The 20466-nt window shown below is 44.2% G+C and overlaps 1 protein-coding gene across 2 annotated transcripts; it reads right to left on the bottom strand.

Annotated features, from left to right (window-relative positions):
* Nucleotides 1-1040: 1040 nt before the first annotated feature.
* BABAM1 (BRISC and BRCA1 A complex member 1) lies at nt 1041-20135 on the bottom strand. 2 transcript variants are annotated; one of them, XM_044270113.1, is made up of 9 exons: nt 20030-20135; nt 16041-16380; nt 15132-15190; nt 14921-15041; nt 9834-9912; nt 6817-6841; nt 2854-2983; nt 2680-2760; nt 1041-1328 (listed from the first exon to the last, which is right to left on the bottom strand). In XM_044270113.1, the coding sequence occupies exons 2-9, from the start codon at nt 16293-16295 to the stop codon at nt 1125-1127; spliced, it is 954 nt and encodes a 317-aa protein (XP_044126048.1). In that variant the 5' UTR covers nt 16296-16380; nt 20030-20135; the 3' UTR covers nt 1041-1124. The 2 variants fall into 2 exon arrangements, with proteins under 2 accessions (XP_044126048.1, XP_044126057.1); XM_044270122.1 differs by having other exon boundaries at nt 19948-20085.
* Nucleotides 20136-20466: the final 331 nt, after the last annotated feature.

A 20466-nucleotide genomic window follows, 5' to 3' on the forward strand; every position in this document is an offset into this window, starting at 1 on the left:
CTTTTACAGAGAAATTCAAAAGGTGATATATTACATTGTGTGGTGGTTTGGATTCTTTGGGTTTTTTGCGCAGAGCCCTGTAGATCCATTCAATTATTATGGAATATCCGCAAGGATAGAATGGAATATTTGTACAGTAGTTGGAGCAGTGCATATTCTTAAGTTATTTCGCCGCCCACGGTTTTCTTGCTCTTCAACAGCATCAAAAGCTGTGTTAAGGTAATTTTGGCATGATGAAATCCTGGCGGTAACAGAGGAGCTCCTCTCCTATCTGTTTCATTTCTTGTTTTATGTCTTGGAGATCTTTGGAGAGAGGATCTAAGGCCTTAGCTTAGGCTCCTGTGTTGTAACCCCGACCCCCCCCCCCCCCCAGCGATCATGTAAACAGTGGTCTTTAGTTCCCCCTGTGAATAGTGCAAATGCATTTACCCCCATGCACTCACCTCTATGGGACTGCTGGATATAGCAAAGTGCATTACTTAGAAGTCCCATAGAAGTAAAAGGAGTGTTGGTCATGCATGTTCACCCATTTTCCATTCACACAGGGAAAGGAGTTTTGCTCTTATGAATGCTAGGGGACCTAGTGCATAGACCCCCACCGATCATACACTGACCTGTATCCCCTATATTGTATATAGGGGATAAACATTTGTTGTAGGCAAACGTTTTTAAAATCAATGTACATAGTTTTATTATATAATTTTAATGTGAGCACCTGTGGGTGGAGTCTAACGGTACTGATATCCGTTTGTAAACTTGATGTTTGTGTGTTAATATATGTCTTACCAGAGGTCTTGAATGGTCCAAGTATTTCTTATATTATGTTTCGGTGCCTTTGGGAATAGAGCTATAATTTCAGGGTGAATTTGAGTCTGGTGCTTTGAACAACTGGTTCAAATACAACACATGGACATGCACGCTGGGAACTCACAAACAGATAGTCACGCCATTTCAGATAGTTGTATATCTTTCAAGCAAGTCATTATTTCTGTCAACTTCAAAATGCATCGATATGTTTGCAGAATAAACACACAACCCTATTCAAGGCTGATGCACCATGATATAAAATGGGTTACTTTATTAATTACACTAAAATGATAACTTATGATTCAAATCCGTTTGTTTTAGACAGTGACTTCACACTCTGCACTCTCCTCCTCTTCCTCTAGAAGACTGTATGAGGCATGACTCTGAAATGGGCGCTGAAGAGGGTGAGCGAGCAGTCTGGCCATACAATTGTGAAGCTCCAGAGCGGGTCCCGTTATCGACACCTCATATTTGTAACTTGTGCCTTTAGTATCCAAACTGCTGAAGAAGCCAAATACATCCTGCCAAAGAGACAGTCATATATGCAGTAAATTAACTGTGGAAAGACATACCCTTTAGAAGCACTACTGTGAACTCCCAATTTGAAATGTTTGGAAAAATAACACACTTGATGTTTTGCCGTATACACCAGTAGGTCAACCTCGTGCCACCAGAACTGTTCTGACCACTTTCACTCATGCACTCCGCAAGACCTCTGAAAGTGTCCAGTTGTATCTGGCAGCAAAACATTACCAGTAGACCCTTTAAGTCCTGTAGGTTGAGACCAAGTCAACACTTGGAACTCTCTCATGTTTCTAAAATTATTACTGAACATTTTGTGTGTGTGGCAGGGAGCATTATCCTGCCAAAAGAGACCATTACCATCATGGAGTGTACTTGGTCTGCAACAATGTTTAGGTAGGTGGTAAATGCCAAATCGGTAAATGAGGTCAATATGCAACATGCTGCGACTGCAAAGCAACAATTACAGAGAAACCAACACTGCTGGATTTTGGGCCACATGTGTGACTTTGCCATGTTTTTACAGCCAAATAACCGTTCTATAATAGTAGACATCAAGCTGCACACTTGCTGTTGTGCCACACATGTCTCAGTGTAGCCCCAGCCTACATGTCCGGATTCAAGCTTTCCCAGCATCACACGGCCTCTTTTGGCTTGCATTCTTCCTATGACATATCCTACACACATCCGGCCATCCAAAGGATGTAAAAGAAAATGTGGTTTATCAGACAAGTCTTCCATTGCGCCATGGTCCTATTCTGATGCTCACACGCCTATTGTAGGTGCTTTATAATGTGGGCAGAGGTAAACATGGACACCGTAAAAGGTCTGTGGACAGCCCCATATGCACCAAGGAGCCTCCCTAACCAGCACAATCAGAGGGGAGTGGAGGGTCATCTCCTATAGAAACTGATAAATGACAACTATAGGATAATCATGGTTTTAAAGAGTACACCTACAAAAGTAGCTAAATTAAAAGCCAGGTTACTGTGAAACTACAGAGCCAAGGCATGCCCTCATACGCTGTATGGTGCTGCCATAATACAGGGTTATTGCCCGATAGGAGCAGTACTTTTAGGGCAGAGAACCATGGTAAACAAGCATCAACAGAAGCATGCACATTTCCTTTTTCATCTTAACACAGAATCTGATCGAAGAAAACCCTCTGTATGAAAATCATATAGGAGCTCCACTCCGACCCCTACAACTTGGGAGTTTAATTGGAGCCATAATACAGCCACACAACAAGGCCTTACAATCACTTATGTTTTAAAAATCCCACTTTTAATTTGTGCAAAGATTCAGTTATACATAAATCAAAGCAATATGGATGATGGAGAATACACTTACTTTCCAGCTTATATCTTCCTCATCAGACCCATTATGGATGTACACGACATCAAAGAAAAAATATGGGCACTGCAGCATTTTCTGTAAGTGAAAAATCAAGATTATGACTGCAATGTATGGCACAAGGAGCACAAGCAGAAAACAGAAGAGCTTTCACAGAGCACAGATCTTTACCTTCATGGCTTCTGTCAGTGTGAGTGAAGGCTGTGAAGCTGGGCGGCTGTAGATCAAGATTATCCTCACTACATAAGGCGGGGGAATAGTTTGCACATTATCTGTAACTGGAAATTCTGTTCTGTGTTGTCTGCGTAAAAATGTAGATTGAATTACCATAATAAATAAGTGATCGAATCCTCCACCCTTAGGCCCCTTTCACACGGGCGAGTTTTCCGTGCGGGTGCGATCCGTGCGGCGAACGTATGGCACCCGCACTAAATCCTGACCCATTCATTTCTATGGGGCTGTGCACATGAGCGATGTTTTTAACGCATCACTTGTGCGTTCAGTTGAAATCGCAGCATGCTCTATATTGTCCGATTTTGACGTGACGCAGGCCCCATAGAAGTGAATGGGGTGTGTGAAAATCGGATGGGATCCGCAAGCAAGTACGGATGCCGTGCGATTTGCACGCATGGTTGCTAGGAGACCATCGGGATGGAGACCCGATCATTATTATTTTCCCTTATAACATGGTTATAAGGGAAAATAATAGCATTCTGAATACAGAATGCATAGTAAAACAGCGCTAGAGGGGTTAAAAAAAATAATTTAACTCACCTTAGTCCACTTGCTCGCGAAGCTGGCATCTCCTTGTGTCTCCGCTGCTGATGAACAGGACCTGGGGTGAGCTGCTCCATTAAATAGAGCTTAAGGACCTTCAATGACGTCACTCCGGTCATCACATGGTCTTTTACCATGGTGAATCACCATGGTAAAAGATCATGTGACGTACCATGTGATGACCGGATTGACGTCATCGAAGGTCCTTAACCTGTATTTAATGGAGCAGCTCACCCCAGGTCCTGTTCATCAGCAGCGGAGACACAAGGAGATGCAAGCTTCGCGAGCAAGTGGACTAAGGTGAGTTAAATTATTTTTTTAACCCCTCTAGCGCTGTTTTACTATGCATTCTGTATTCAGAATGCTATTATTTTCCCTTATAACCATGTTATAAGGGAAAATAATACAGTCTTCAGAACATCAATCCCAAGCCCGAACTTCTATGAAGAAGTTCGGGTTTGGGTACCAAACATGCGCGATTTTTCTCACGCGAGTGCAACGCATGACAATGTTTTGCACTCGCGCGGGAAAATCGCGCATTTTCCCGCAACGCACCCGGCTCTTATCCGGGCAAAAAAACTGACGCCCGTGTGAAAGAGGCCTTAGGACTTCAGTATTATAGGCCTAACCTTTAAAATTAGACTTTATAACAAAACTACCTACCAGACTCTTGTACTCCCCTATTATTCTTGCCAAATAAATACATTTACTATAAGATGTGACACTCTTAAGACCCCCATGCACATTAGACATGTGTATATGGCCCTCCTAACTGTCCCTCGACAGATGATGATGGGGAGGAGAAAGGATCGGGCACTTAGAATTCTTTTATTATCCTGGGAGAAAATCTGCCACCAAAGGTGTCTGGCAGCAGGTTTTTCCTTTCTTACCACTACAAAATACATACAGCGACCCCTGAACCAAGAGTGTATGGGAGAGAGGAGATAACTGTTGGCTGAACAATGTTTGTCAGACAGCTGTTGAAGGTTTATGAGCACCTTAAAGGGTACCTGCAAATGGGTGTAGGTCAACGTGCAGAAGATCGGTACAAATTTCCGTGCATTTCTGCACCCAAACCACACAAAGAAAAAAACATCTCTACCAGCGGTTTTTGGTGTGGATTAGATGCGGTTTTGCAGCAGATCTCACCTTTGATTAGAGAAGAGTGAAATCCGCAGACAAAACTGCAAACATAATTGACATGCTGCGGATTTTGAAATCTGCAATGCAGGCCAATTTCGACACAGAAAAAAAATCTGGCAAGTATACATGAGATTTGTTTAATCTCATACATCTTGCTGGTACTGTACTACGCTGCGGTTTTTCCGCACAGGGGTATTCTGCAGTGGCGTACCGCCAATATAGGCAGACCACGCCGTTGCTATGGGGCTCGCGGCACAGGGGGGCCCGGAGCACATGGAAGGCTCCGCCCCCCTTGTCTACTCTGCACAGTTTATTCACAAAGTTGTTTTCCCTCGGGTCCGGACGTCCTGCTCCCCCCTCCCCCGACCGCTCCATGATCCGGGCTGCGGGCTCGCTCGTTCCCTGCATTTTACACTGGCCGTTTAGCAGAGCAAAGATCCTTCTGCTGATTGGCCAGGCAGCAGGAGCAGGCGCCGCTGAAGCACAGACAGAGGCGTGCAGCCAGAGTAGTATCCTTCTGCTCCGCTCATGTCTGCCTCCCCCCCCCCCCCCCCACTGTTGTCTAGTGTGCCTGTGCCACAGTAAGAGGGGGAGGGGGGCCCTGTAGGCTCGTAGAGATGACTTAGTCAGGAGGACAATGTGCTTGGATCATAAGGGTATTCTTGATGGGGGAGGGCAGCAGCAGCAAGCAGTGTTTTTTTTGTGTGTGTTTTTTTTTAAGGGGGGGGGGGGTCTGTAGGCTAATAGAGGATTCAGGAGGACAATGTGCTCCAGTGTGCTTTCCTCCTACTCCTCACCCCCCCCCCCCCCACCCCTGGGCATTTCGGGGGGCATTATAGGGGTTTTAACTTCTTGACGCTGATGGGGGATATGATTGGTGGCTTTGGGCACACTTAGCATCAGCAGCAAAGAGTTGAAGGGGTTATCCAACCCCTAATGCCCCCCAAAATGCCCGGGGGAGGGTTATGACACAGACAGGAGGAGCGATATGTATGCGTGCTCCTGCCCTGCACTCGCTCAGCTGTGCTCACATACATATCGTGCCCTGTATCCACTGTCCTGTGCCCACTCTGCTAAATCCTAACATAGCCCATCTATGCCCGGCTTTACCAAAGCAGACAGGCAGGAGCAGCGATGTGTGATGTGATCATATTTATTTTATGTATGTGTGTGTGTGTGTGTGTGTGTGTGTCTGTCCCTGTGTGTCACCATCCATCACTATGCCCATAGTGTTCCTATGTCTTGACACAGGTGCATCAGGACGTTCTGTGCGGGGCAAGAAGAAGAAGATGGAAGAGGAGGCAGCGCCGCCAACATAGAGTCCCGTGGGAGAGACACAGGGAGGCACACTAAGGGCGTAAGTAACACTACCACATTTTAGGTAATCAGAGAGCCATCACTGTGTTATCTGTATTCAGAGAGCTATCACTGTGTTATTTGTGCTGTTACATAGGACTACAGGTGACATCTACTACATTATCAGTACTTAGATAGTTATCACTGTGTTATTTGTAGTGTTACATAGGACTGCAGATAAAACTTTTATGGAATATCCACAGAAGTCCCATAGATTCAGATACCACAGGGTTTTGTTCCTACGGCATTCCCTTTACCGCAAAACTGACCTGTGCCCTTCATTCTCTGGGTCAGTACGAATGTATGTATAAATTTCTTTATTGGCAAATGGGGGTGTGGCGGGGGAGGAGCCAGGACAGGAGGTGGGATGGGCCAGGCATGGGTAGTGGGCCCAATTCATATTCTTGCTATGGGGCCCAGTGATTTCTATGTACGCCCCTGGTATTCTGCAACGTCTCCAGGTGTCCTAACGGTGTGCCAGACCGTGTGTGTGATAGAGGAATGCGAATGCTCTTTTATTTTCATGAATGTTCAGGAGGAATAACAGAGACACACCACAGGCACAATAGATTTCTAAGAAACAAAATGTCCCAGAACTATTTTTTCATGGGTACACTTATTTACTAATAAGTGATTGATAAGTGCTGTAATTCTGTAGTGTACCACTGCCAATCAGCTGTTCTGTGTAGCTCCGTTGCCGGAAGTTGGTGCTCGCTGATCAGCAACTAATGGCCTATCCTGAGGATAGGCAATCACTTTAAAAAAAGGCTGGACAATCCCTTTAGGCAATTCTTGCTTCAAAGTGATTACGTGTTTATAAGTGTTATCTAAACTTTGAGGGTTATATTAATAACTTACATTAAGTTAAAAAGGCCTTCGAGGTCTGTACAACCGAATTAAGGAAACCTGATACAACTGCAGTCAAGCTCTGTTCAGATCTGCGTTGTGGCTTCAGTTTTTGACAGAAGCCACAATGTTTTGTAGAGTCCACCACACAGGGGACACCAGTGGCGACTGACAGACCCTCTTGACTTACAGTTAATGGGAATCTGTCATGTGGATATTTGAATATAATCTAACTAATTATATACAATCATTAACTACTAAAAAGTACCTTAGATGTATTCACTTACTGGTGTGACAGATGGTTACCTCATAATATACACACAAAGATGCCGCATGCTAATGAGCTGATTCGAGTCCAGCATATATTTAATTCAGAGCTATAGCCACTCCCCTGCCCACCTGCTGCTGATTCCTATGGAAACAAACTGTCATTCAGCAGCAGGTAGGCGGGGAGAGTCAGGAGCTCATAAATATTCATGACTCCTCATTATCAGCTGGAGCTTTTCAATACAAGATGTTGGCAGATTGACTGGGTCAATTAAAGAAAGTGACCCAGCATTTTGCTAAGCGAATCAGTCACTTATTTATGTTGCCCTTAGTTAGGACACCATAAAACTGGTGACAGGTTCCCTTTAACTTGTAACATTCTATTGGAAAAACGTCACTGCAGGCAACAAACTTTTTCTCAGCAAACATAGTAGAATCTGTAATGGGGTTCTAATTGCCAAATAAGTATTACTACTCCACTTGTCAAAGGGGTGTGTCCCTGCTCAGCAGTCTGCCACTGCCAACAATGACTGAACACTGTCAGACTGAGCAGGAACACACACCCAACTGGTAACAGCAAATTGGCAATTCACTGATAAACTTGTAGTAGGAATAACAGATGCACTGTACAATATAGAATCATAATTCGAGATGACACTTCGTTTGTTGGTAAAAGATGAATTGAGTTATGAATTCCATTACCACGGACCATAACGCAATGCCTTTAGAGGCATGCCGTTATTCATTCAGTCATAATAGAAGTCTATGGGCTGCAAAACGAATCCGTTCCGTTTCCGTTATGCAGGAGAGGACTCCCCTATCATAAAGGCATTCCGTCATACACCATGGTAACGGAATCCATAACGCAATTCACCTTTTGTATAACAAAAAGGCGGCTCTCCACTGGTTTTCTGGAAATAGGTGCTCTTGCCCAATATGACTCACCCTTGTCAATTATGTTAGGTTTAAATTTTAAATTGTTCTTTAAATAATAAATCTCACTTTCTCATGAGCCCATAAATTGAGTGCCTGCCCTCCATCATTATGCAATTCACCTTTTACCAACAAACGAATTTCAAAATATGAAATTTGCTCATCTCTAATCTTAATAAAAGGTGGTATACATGAAATACATTTATTTACTGTCAAGAGTGGCGACATGTTTTCTGAAATATTCACCTACTTTGCTTAGAAAAAGAAGTCTAAATATGTGGGATACAATATTTGCATTTTTTTTTTTTTTTTTAGACTAAGGGCAGCAGCTGCATGGAGTCTGCACATGCTTCCTGTGTTTGTATGGGTTTCTCACCCACTGAAAAAAAATACTGATATGTTCATTGGATTGTCTGGCCTTGGAGCAAACAACCCCTACACTACGGACGTGTGCCCCTCAACATAAAAAAAGAAGACTTATCTGTCCGCAGTCCCGCTGCTGCTCCGGTCTCTGCAGGACCAGAAAGCAGCAAGGTCCCATGACCATGATGGTCAGTCACAGGCTTTAGCGGTAACAGTGGGTTGAATGCTTTGTCACAGCCCGAGCTGTTGCGAGGAGACAAAGCATCTGGGAAGAGAGCAGCAGGAAGACCACGAATAAGCAAGTCTTTTTTTTTTTTTTTATGTCTGTAGACAACCACTTAAGGGCTCTTTCACACTTGCGTTCTTTTCTTCCGGCATAGAGTTCCGTCGTCGGGGCTCTATGCCGGAAGAATCCTGATCAGTTTTATCCTAATGCATTCTGAATGGAGTGAAATCCGTTCAGGATGCATCAGGATGTCTTCAGTTCCGGACCGGAACGTTTTTTGGCCGGAGAAAATACCGCAGCATGCTGCGCTTTTTGCTCCGGCCAAAAATCCTGAAGACTTGCCGCAAGGCTGGATCCGGAATCAATGCCCATTGAAAGGCATTGATCCGGATCCGGCCTTAAGCTAAACGTTGTTTCGGCGCATTGCCGGATCAGACGTTTAGCTTTTTCTCAATGGTTACCATGGCTGCCAGGACGCTAAAGTCCTGGCAGCCATGGTAAAGTGTAGTGGGGAGCAGTATACTTACCATCCGTGCGGCTCCCGGGGCGCTCCAGAGTGACGTCAGGGCGCCCCACGCGCGTGGGTGACGTGATTGCATGGCACGCCATCCATGCGCATGGGGCGCTCTGACGTCACTCTGGAGCGCCCCGGGAGCCGTGCGGACTGTAAGTATACTGCTATGGCAACCAGGACTTTAATAGCGTCCTGGCTGCCATAGTAACACTGAAAGCATTTTGAAGACGGATCAGTCTTCAAATGCTTTCAGTACACTTGCGTTTTTCCGGATCCGGCGTGTAATTCCGGCAAGTGGAATACACGCCGGATCCGGACAACGCAAGTGTGAAAGAGGCCTAAATTGGCTTCTGCTGAAACTGACCATGTCCATGTGTGTGTTTTATAGAAAATTTACCGTAGATGTGTGGAATATGTTCCACTGTATAAGCAATGACAAAAATGTCTGACCCTAAAAGAAAATTTAATAAGGGCTGGAAAGTGTTCACTGGCCATTCAGTGGCCTTAGCAATGATGGGTCACCACGCGACCACAGATGGGACATCACACTTCAGGTCCACAAGTGACTGGAAGGATTGGGGACACAACCCCCTGTGCTGGAAAAAAGTGGTCTTGAGTAGGCGAGCGCCATTTTTCTTTATTTTAAACACTTTCCGGGTCCTTATTAAATTTGCCTTTTCCTCCGGACAACTCCTTTAGGCAACAGATAAAAAATGTAAAGGATACTGAATGATTCACAGACGTTGGTCTCCAGATCATAAAGGCAGCTACAGACTTCCCGGGGGTCTGAAGTAAATCCAGAGAGCTTGAAAAATATTAAAGTATAGAAACCACTTAGCAGCAAAAAAAAAAAAAAAAAAAAAAACAGTAATCGTAAACAAAGTCAGCAATGCTAAATCAACCAGGACATCTTTTACCAACCACAAGTGAATATAATTACATAGATATACCGCTATCTCTCTACATATGTACACACTTTTTTCTTTTTTACTCTGACCCTGTAGATTCGTATTTTGTATGCAACACTAAGAATACTTCTACAGGTATTATTATGCTTTTGAAGGTCATGAGTAATGGATTACTATAATAAATAAGAAGTAGTCCTCTTTACTAAATCGTACATAACGTTGGTTCAAAAAAGGGGCTCCAAAGAAGTTTCACACACAAATTTTTTTTTTTTTTTTAGCTTGGGGCAATAGAAGCCTAACATGGAGACCTGTCACCACGCAATGCAATGCAATCTGAAAGCACCATATTATAGAGCAGGAGAATCCAAGCAGATTGATGCATATATTTTGGGAAAATAATCCGTAAAACCTGTAATTTATATCTTTGCTTTTTCCACCTCCTGTAAGCTATCAGTACAGTAGAGAGTAGTAACCAGTGACTGACCGCCATCTTTGTATACACACAATGCTCTCAATCACTGACACCTCCCCCTGTACAGATTTTTTTTATCTTTTTTGCAGCCCTGCGAAAAACTAACACCAACAACTAGTATAAACATATAAATTATAGGTTTTACTGAATCTTTTCCCACACAAATATATATTAATCTACTCAGCTTTTCCAGCCCAATAACATAATGCTTTCAGACTGCATTGTATTTTGCGATTACAGGTCCTCTTTAAGGCTGCTTTCACACTAGCGTTCGCTGGTCCGCTCGTGAGCTCCGTTTGAAGGAGCTCACGAGCGGACCCGAACGCAGCCGTCCAGCCCTGATGCAGTCTGAATGGAGGCGGATCCGCTCAGACTGCATCAGTCTGGCGGCGTTCAGCCTCCGCACGGACAGGCGGACAGCTGAACGCTGCTTGCAGCGTTCGGGTGTCCGCCTGGCCGTGCGGAGGCGTGCGGATCCGTCCAGACTTTCAATGTAAGTCAATGGGGACGGATCCGTTTGAAGATGCCACAATGTGGCTCAATCTTCAAGCGGATCCGTCCCCCATTGACTTTACATTGAAAGTCTGGACGGATCCGTACTAGGCTATTTTCACACTTAGCTGTTCTATGCTAAAAATAATGCAGACGGATCCGTTCTGAACGGAGCCTCCGTCTGCATTATTATGAGCGGATCCGTTCAGAACGGATCCGCCCGAACGCTAGTGTGAAAGTAGCCTAAACCTGTATATCATCTAGACTGAAGTATATAGCAATCCTCACAGAACTTGGTGACAGTCTTGTAGGACTAGTGCTTCTTTATCAAGGTAAAGAAGTACCATAATCTCTTAAAGGGAATGCATTACCAGAAAATGATTGTTTAAATGAAGCATTTATGTTAAACATTTTATTTTTTTTAACCATATTTGCTGATGTTTTGCCTTTTTCGCATAGCTATGACTTATATTATAAATAATCCTAAAATCTTGCACTTTTCCATACCTGTCAACTTTTGAAAAGCCCAAGGAGGGCTACACTTATTGTGGCAAATTTTATTGACACCAAGCCACACGCCCAATCTCTTTAGTGCCCCATACTAAAGTTATTCCCCCCAAGTGCCCACACACAGTAGTTAAGCCCTATTATCACCCCCTTCATAGTAGAATGCCCGTTTAGTGCCCTCACACAGAATTCATGCTCCCAAAGTGGCTATATAAAAATAAATTCTCACCTGCCTCATTCTCCCGGTGAATGAAGAATATCCTGATCCGACAGCAGGTGCAACATGGTGACGTCATCACACCCTTTCTGGGAATAAGCGAGCATTGGCTGATTCCTTGGCGGAGGAATGATTCCCAGCCTCCGTTCTCTTCCTACCAGCTCAGCAGGCGTGGTGTGTTACCATATCGTGCCTGCTGCTAGGGAGAGATATGGCCGGTGAATGGTGGATCAGTGAGCTCAATGCTCCACCATTGCATTCAACTGTATCTACAGCCTTAGGACACAGATACAGTTGAAATCTAGACAGCCACCAAAATCCAGGACCGTCTCCCCAGATCTGGGACAGTTGGAAGAGGCAGTGAGGGCAACAGCAGTCAGTGTGGGGCGTGTCTCCACAGTTAAGTAAACAGATTACAGGGAGCATAGCTAAGGCACAAAATGGGCCCCTTAGAGCTATTTTTCTAATAAAAATTTACGATTTTAGTAATTAAAGTATATTACAAAAATGGTCAGTATCACTGCCCCTACAGATTACAAAAAAAAAAAATTGAAAAAGAATGACAGTTAACACTTTAAAGGGACTCTGTCACCAGTTTCTGACCCCCACTTTTAAAAATATTGTTCTGTCCATGGAGCCCTTGTGATTACTATTGTGGTGTTATAAGCTAAATCTGCTGGCTTGTTTTGTTAAAAAAAACGTTTTATCTGGCCTGAAGATGCCGCCCGCCGCCGTTGGTGCCCAGTTCCTCCTCTGCTCTCGTCAGCGCGGCCTGAAAATACTAAGATACGCCTCCGGCTCTCCCTCACTGCCCCCTCATTCTTTTCTAAGATCCCGCGCGTGCGCACAGGCCTGTGCCTGATGCGCCCGTGCGGAATTTTCCGTTCAACCTCATTGAGCGAAGTGCGCATGCGCGGGCACTTCGCTCAACCTCCCGATAACGCGAACACTGCCGCACGCGCAGGATCTTAGAAAAGAAGGAGGGGGGAGTGAGGGAGAGCCGGAGGCGTATCTCAGTATTTTCAGGCGGCGCAGAGGAGGAGCTGGGCACCAACGGCGGCAGGCGGCATCTTCAGGCCATGAGCAACGCCCTGGGCACCTTAACAATATGACTGACAGGTTAGATAAAACGTTTTTTTTAACAAAACGAGCCAGCAGATTTAGCTTATAACACCACAATAGTAATCACAAGGGCTCCATGGGCAGAACAATATTTTTAAAAGTGGGGGTCAGAAACTGGTGACAGAGTCCCTTTAAGACAGAATGTCTAGACCTGCACCAAATTTATCACTGTAGCCCAAATCGGATGATAAATTTGGTGCAGTGCTTTAAACTTCTGTGTAACTACACAAACTATTGGTTTGGCTTAGTTTGTGACAGAATTACATGCCAGAATTGTGGTCTAAATCGTTCCATCTTACGCCACGGCCAGCAATTTATGAAATTGTCCGAGTGCACCTACATTGGAAAAGCCAGCCACTGCCTGGCTTTAATTAGTAAAATCTCAGTGATATACAGTACAGACCAAAAGTTTGGACACACCTTCTCATTTAAAGAGTTTTCTTTATTTTCATGACTATGAAAATTGTAGATTCACGCTAAAGGCATCAAAACTATGAATTAACACATGTGGAATTATATACATAACAAAAAAGTGTGAAACAACAGAAAATATGTCATATTCTAGGTTCTTCAAAGTAGCCACCTTTTGCTTTGATTACTGCTTTGCACACTCTTGGCATTCTCTTGATGATCTTCAAGAGGTAGTCACCTGAAATGGTCTTCTAACAGTCTTGAAGGAGTTCCCAGAGATGCTTAGCACTTGTTGGCCCTTTTGCCTTCACTCTGCGGTCCAGCTCACCCCAAACCACCTTGATTGGGTTCAGGTCCGGTGACTGTGGAGGCCAGGTCATCTGGCACAGCACCCCATCACTCTCCTTCATGTTCAAATAGCCCTTACACAGCCTGGAGGTGTGTTTGGGGTCATTGTCCTGCTGAAAAATAAATGATGGTCCAACTAAAACACAAACCGGATGGAATAGCATGCCACTGTAAGATGCAGTGGTAGCCATGCTGGTTCAGTATGCCTTCAATTTTGAATAAATCACCAACAGTGTCACCAGCAAAGCACCCCCACACCATCACACCTCCTCCTCCATGCGTCATGGTGGGAACCAGGCATGTAGAGTCCATCCGTTCACTCTTTTCTGCGTCGCACAAAGACACGGTGGTTGGAATCAAAGATCTCAAATTTGGACTCATCAGACCAAAGCACAGATTTCCACTGGTCTAATGTCCATTCCTTGTGTTCTTTAGCCCAAACAAGTCTCTTCTGCTTGTTGCCTGTCTTTAGCAGTGGTTTCCTAGCAGATATTCTACAATGAAGGCCTGATTCACACAGTCTCCTCTTAACAGTTGTTCTAGAGATGTGTCTGCTGCTAGAACTCTGTGTGGCATTGACCTAGTCTCTAATCTGAGCTGCTGTTAACCTGCGATTTCTGAGGCTGGTGACTCGGATGAACTTATCCTCCGCAGCAGAGGTGACTCTTGGTCTTCCTTTCCTGGGGCGGTCCACATGTGAGCCAGTTTCTTTGTAGCGCTTGATGGTTTTTGTGATTGCACTTCGGGACACTTTCAAAGTTTTCCCAATTTTTCGGACTGACTGACCTTCATTTCTTAAAGTAATGATGGCCACTCGTTTTTCTTTACTTAGAATTTGTATTATGGCAAGAAAAAAAGCAGCTAACAGTCTATTCAGTAGGACAATCAGCTGTGTATCCACCTGACTTCACAACGCAACTGATGGGTCCCAACCCCATTTATAAGGCAAGAAATCCCACTTATTTAACCTGACAGGGCACACCTGTGAAGTGAAAACCATTTCAGGTGATTACCTCTTGAAGCTCATCAAGAGAATGCCAAGAGTGTGCAAAGCAGTAATCAAAGCAAAAGGTGGCTACTTTGAAGAACCTAGAATATGACATATTTTCAGTTGTTTCACACTTTTTTGTTATGTATATAATTCCACATGTGTTAATTCATAGTTTTGATGCCTTCAGTGTGAATCTACAATTTTCATAGTCATGAAAATAAAGAAAACTCTTTGAATGAGAAGGTGTGTCCAAACTTTTGGTCTGTACTGTATTCCCTTTAATATTGTAAGCATATTATGCAGCTGCGTAACGGTTCCCTTGCGTAAAATATTAGCTTCACCTACCCACATAGCTTCGTTATTTGCAACCACAAGTGCAAATTCATGTCTCTTGTCAATCTTGTGCTTGGTACGGACAAACATCTCAATCATTTTTTGTGAAGAATTGAGGGCATTGATTTTGGCTCTAGGAAAAAAAAATAAAAAATACAGTACAGAGTCCAATCAAAAAACAAAAAAAAAACAAGTTCCGAAAACCCCTTCATAGAAAACCTACCCATTGAATGATTCCAGTTTCTGAGAGGACATTTCTTCTGACAAATCCAGGCAAATGATCTAAATGAGACAAGAAGAAATACAGCCAGTTTCTTGCAGGACAACGTGACAAAATTCTATGACCCACACACTGCTACTCAGGCTTACATCAAACGCAATTATAGGCCTCCATTCATCTGATGTGTCCTTTTTGCTTCCACTAGGGCTGCTATACAACCCCCCCCCCCCCCCCCGAAAAAAATAAAAAATAAAAGCTACACATCTAACATGTGTGCATGTTTTAACGTGAAAACTATGGAAAACCTAGGCCACTGTATGCCTACACAACAGGAACTGAACTGACTCTTCTCCTTTGTGAAAGTAAAGCAAATCAGCACCCCCCCAGTTTGGGGTCCTCTAATAAGGGCTCATGCACACGAATGTATTTTTTCCTGCATTTAAAAAAAAATAAAAAAAAATAAAAAAAAATGAAAATGACTATGTCCGTTCAACAAGAAAATAGATCATGTCCTATTATTGTCCACATTACAGAAAAGGATAGGACTGTTCTATTAGAGGCTGGCACACAACTGGTATCCGTATTTTATCCGGTCGTATGCATGAGCCCTAAAGGAAAGCTTGCCATGATAGATAGCTCTGTGTTCCTACCATACCTTACAATGCACTGCTCAGCAGCCAATGAACCTTCTTGAGAAGAATGTTAGGGTGCTCCATCCAATTAACCAATGGGGAACCCCTTTATCTTCACAAAAATGTTCTGCAGCAGCTGGTATGGAAAAATGACTTGTCGCAGTAAAAGTACAAGCCATATGTGTACTTGCGTGGGCTAAGTTCACAGAAACCACTTGTCAACTCTCTATCCTCCGCACCATTGCTTTCTAAATACAACATTATCTGCTGGATTACACACCACTTTTTCTGGGCAGTTCACTCTTGGAGTTTTGACTTGGAATTCCACAGGAGGAGGAAGGACACAACTTGGGGACGCAGTGGCTGGTAGGGAAGCATCCTCTGCCTGTGCCGCTTCCCCCTCTCCCTCACTTCGGCTGCCTACTATAGGCTGTGGTGGCACTCCCCTGTCTTCAGCACCCTCAGGGTTGGACCGTGTACGAGGCCTCTGTTCCAGTGTTCTTTCGACATCATCTGCAGGTTCTGAGGTATCCATGTTACATGTCTCCTCTGCAGGGTTATCCAGCTTTGCAGACAGGTGTAGAACCAATAACCGAAGTCAAGCAAATGGGATACTGACCCTATAATTGCAAGATAAGTATGATATAACATTGCGTAATTTACCAAATATACGCACACCTTACCTCATGTATCTTCATCTGAATCACATGTTTCAGGATAGGAGTTCTCTGATTTTGTCGATTTTCTTGACAACCCCATGGGCCTGGGTCCATATTTGTTGCTTGGCAATGGGAAATATAGAAAATAGTCTAACCTGATATTCTGTGTCTGTATTTAGCTATTTCAATACACATGTTTAATGCCTCAGCAGCACAATATTCCAGGTCTGGGACTCGTACAGGTAACTAGGGGTGCGATATGGCCATGGAGCGGTAGTGAATTAAAAAAGCTTCTCACTCACCGCTCCGTGGCCTCCCGCCTCCGCACCGAGCGTCAGCTGTGTGTTACGTCAGGTCCCGCCCAATGCATGCTGGGAAGACAACGCGATACCTGCGGACTCCAGCCAGCTGCTGCCGAGCCCCTTAGCAGGAAAGGTAAGTATAATAACAGCGATTCTTCGGGGGGGGGGGGGGGGGGGGGGGGCTGGACAATCAGGAGGGGGGGGGGATCTATTTGCAAAGGATGGCCATAGGGCTGATCTGATGGCACTGGCTCTGGGGGACATGTCTGATGATGGCAAATGCCATGGGGCTGATGGTACTGGCTATGAGGGAGATGTATGATGATGATGGCAAATGCTTTGGGGCTGATGGCACTGGCTCTGGGCCCCTGGGGGAATGTATGATGATGATGGCAAATGCCATGGGGCTGATGGCACTGGCTCTGAGGGACATGTAGGATGATGATGGCAAATGCCATGGGGCTGATGGCACTGGCTCTGAGGGACATGTAGGATGATGATGGCAAATGCCATGGGGCTGATGGCACTGGCTCTGGGGAACATGTATGAAATGTGTATTTTACTAACACTTAGTCTTCATCTTTACATTGTTTGGAAAAAGATCTGTTACACATTAAAAATGTATTGAAAAGTTTTGTGATTGGTATTTTTTTTATACATACAGAAGAAAATAATATATCGCAATATATATCGCACATGCTTCAAATTATATCGCAATATATGTATTTTAGGCCATATCGCCCACCCCTACAGGTAACTGACTTAAGGCGGATGTCCCACCAAAAAATATTTTACTGTTTCAAACCAGCACCTCAATCTGAATACTTTTGTAATTGCATGTAATTAAGAAGAATTTTGTATAGCCACCAATTTATTCAATAAAATGTATCTGTATAGTGCCACCTGTTTGTTTCTTAATTTTCTGTCCGGCTCGCTGAGATGGCCACACATACGCAGTTTCCTCCTTCAACTACCGCCTGAGCAGATTTTTATTGATAAAAATTTTTGAAAACCATGTAACATTTTCTTTTCACTTCACACCTACTTGCTACTTTGTGTTGGTCTATCACATAAAATTCCCCAAAAATACATTTAAGTTTGTGGGTATAATGTGAAAAAAAATTAGAAAAGTTCAAGGGGGTATGAATATTTCTTCAAGGCACTGTATATAAATGACATACCCTCCTCCAGTACTCCACCCATATACACTAGATATCCTCCTCCAGTGCTCCCTATATACATTACAAGCCTTGGTTCTTGGCCGCCATATGCAGGGATATGCTGCAGCAGTGTGAGCCCCTAACATAAGAGCCTAAGGCCTAATATCTACTGAATTGTACTGGCATAATGCTGTCAGTATAATTCAGTACATACAGGTCATGCATAGACACGTTATAATGCTGTGCGCTCTTGAGAAACAAGCAGTGTCCAGAATGGGAAATTATGCTCACGTGTCCCCTTCCCAAAGCCAGGTCAGGAGATTGTAGCCAGAAAAATCAGTAAGGGTACATTCACACTCGCGTTAAAGTGTTCCGGTATTGAGTTCCATCCTCGGGGCTCAATACCGGAAAAAAAACAAAAAACGATCAGTTTTACCCTAAAACATTCTGAAAGGAGAGCATTCTATTCAGGATGCATCAGTTCAGTCCCTCTTACATTTTTTTGGACGGAGAAAATACCGCAGCATGCCGCAGTTTTCTCTCCAGCCAAAAATCCTGTACAACTTGCCGGAATGCCGCATTGAAGTGTATTAGTGCTGGATCCGACATTGAGTGTTCTGGCAAAACGGATCCGGCTTTCCGGTCTGACCATGCACAGACCTTTAAAAATGCAAAAAAATTTTTACATTTATACCGGATCCGTTTTTACAGATGACAGCAGAGAGACGGATCTAGTATTGCAATGTATTTGAGAGACGGATCCGCATCACAAATGCATCCGGATTGCTGGAACTGCCTGCCGGAATCCTCTGCTGCAAGTGTGAAAGTACCCTTAGATGGAACCACTTCACAGAGACCCCGTCATAAAACCTGAAGATAGCATGCGGATCACACACAAATCTTTCACAGACCAGAACCATTAGAGGGGTCTGGAAAAGGCTAGCGTCCTCTCCAACCAAGGTCACACATAAAACCCCTATCTTGCGATGTACATGTACACCAAAGAAATACGTGGCCTAATCCATATTTGGTCCACGTGCCTCCTCCTGAGAACTCAAGATATGTATAGGTTTTACATGTTCAAATACTGGAAAAAAAATATATATGTTTTTTGCATCACCAAATTCTGACCCCCATAACTTTTTTATAGTTATATTTCTCTCCTAGGGCCGGCCATGTGCAGTCCGCAAAATGTGGAACACACACACAGCCAGTATCAGTGTTTTGCAGATCCGCAAATAGTTACGGACGTGTGACTGGAAAGGAGCCCAAAGAAGGAGCCCATTCAATTTTAGACCTTACTCCATAATCCAGGACCTTTCGGTACCCGCCAGCTGGATCCACTCGCCATGTCAGACGGGACACCTTGCATTAAATAACTCCCAAGTACTCTCTACAACGCTCTATGCTGGCTAGCATTCACAGGGTAATAATACATCACTATAGGAAACGCTTCTTTTAAGGTCATGGAATCGTTAGAACACAGGAAGGCTCTTATTAAAGTGAAGTTTTAACCCCTTCGCTACCAGTACATGGACGGCGCTAATGGGGTTGGCGCCTGACGGCAATAATGCTGATCGCGCACATTACAGCCTTTAGATGCTGTCTTCAAGCGTGATCACGGCATCTATCTTTTTTGCCATGTCACGGAACGCAACTACTGATGCGGACAGCACACGGTGTGCTGTCAACATCTTTTGTGGCCCCATTGAAGTGAATAGGTCCGCACCCGTTCCGCAATGCGGACACAGAACCCTTAATGATTATAACACTGTATGTTACATTTTACAGATGATTCTGTCTCAAAATGACTGTCTTATGTGCACTTATTATGGGGAGGGGTAATTTTAGGGAAAGGGGTGACAGGACATGGGTACTTTACAGCACAAAATGTTTCAGACGCTTCATACATTCATGGCACTGCACTGATACAGCCTAAGGGGATGCGCTTTATTTAGGTACCTGAATGTTTGAGAAGGATAACACCATAAGTAATGGTGAGAAGAATAGCCCAATACACCAGAGACATGATATGTATGACGTTGTTCTGTGACTTATAGTCCCACCTGCACTAGCCAGCCCGCCGCTTCACCTTATGGATCACTCCGCGGGCGGCACTGCTTATTCCAGACTGACCCTCGGGCTCACCTGGAGGCAGCAGCTTACGTCCCGCGAGTCTCTGCTTCTTCAACACTTCACACAAGACGCAGACATATTTGTCCCGGAAGTGCCTGTAGCGAGTGGGGAATTGTGGGAATTGTAGTTTTGTGTGCGCCGAAAGGTGTGGTACCGTGATGGGTGCACGAAGGAAGAAGCTTTTATTGTGGCATTTCCTGGCATAGAATGGCTGACTACTGTGGAATTTCTATCGTTTTGTAATGTAATCCATTCCAGTCAGGTTTACAAAGAACATTCGCGTTTATCTGGGTTTTGTTTTTCTGGTTCTGGTTTACACATTCAGGAATGTGGCGTTTCTCTCAAAGACTCCTGCAACTCGGCTGGCTTGAAACAATGCCAGCTGTGACTTGAAAGGAGGCATGCTGTGTGCCACACTCCAAAAACACAACATTTGACTCACAGATAGT

Source organism: Bufo gargarizans, chromosome 1 (genome assembly GCF_014858855.1).
Source record: "Bufo gargarizans isolate SCDJY-AF-19 chromosome 1, ASM1485885v1, whole genome shotgun sequence".
In the NCBI taxonomy this organism is placed as follows: Eukaryota; Metazoa; Chordata; class Amphibia; order Anura; family Bufonidae; genus Bufo; species Bufo gargarizans.

Bases quoted from the DNA above. Each gene is read 5' to 3' on its own strand.
- BABAM1 (XM_044270113.1), bottom strand. From the start codon at position 16,295: ATGGATACCTCAGAACCTGCAGATGATGTCGAAAGAACACTGGAACAG. The intron at 9,913-14,920 runs GTAGGTGAAGCT...ATATTTTTCAAG, and splicing joins CAAATAACGAAGCTATGTGG to CTCTCTGGATTTACTTCAGA. The intron at 6,842-9,833 runs GTATCCTTTACA...TCGGTTGTACAG, and splicing joins CAACGTCTGTGAATCATTCA to ACCTCGAAGGCCTTTTTAAC.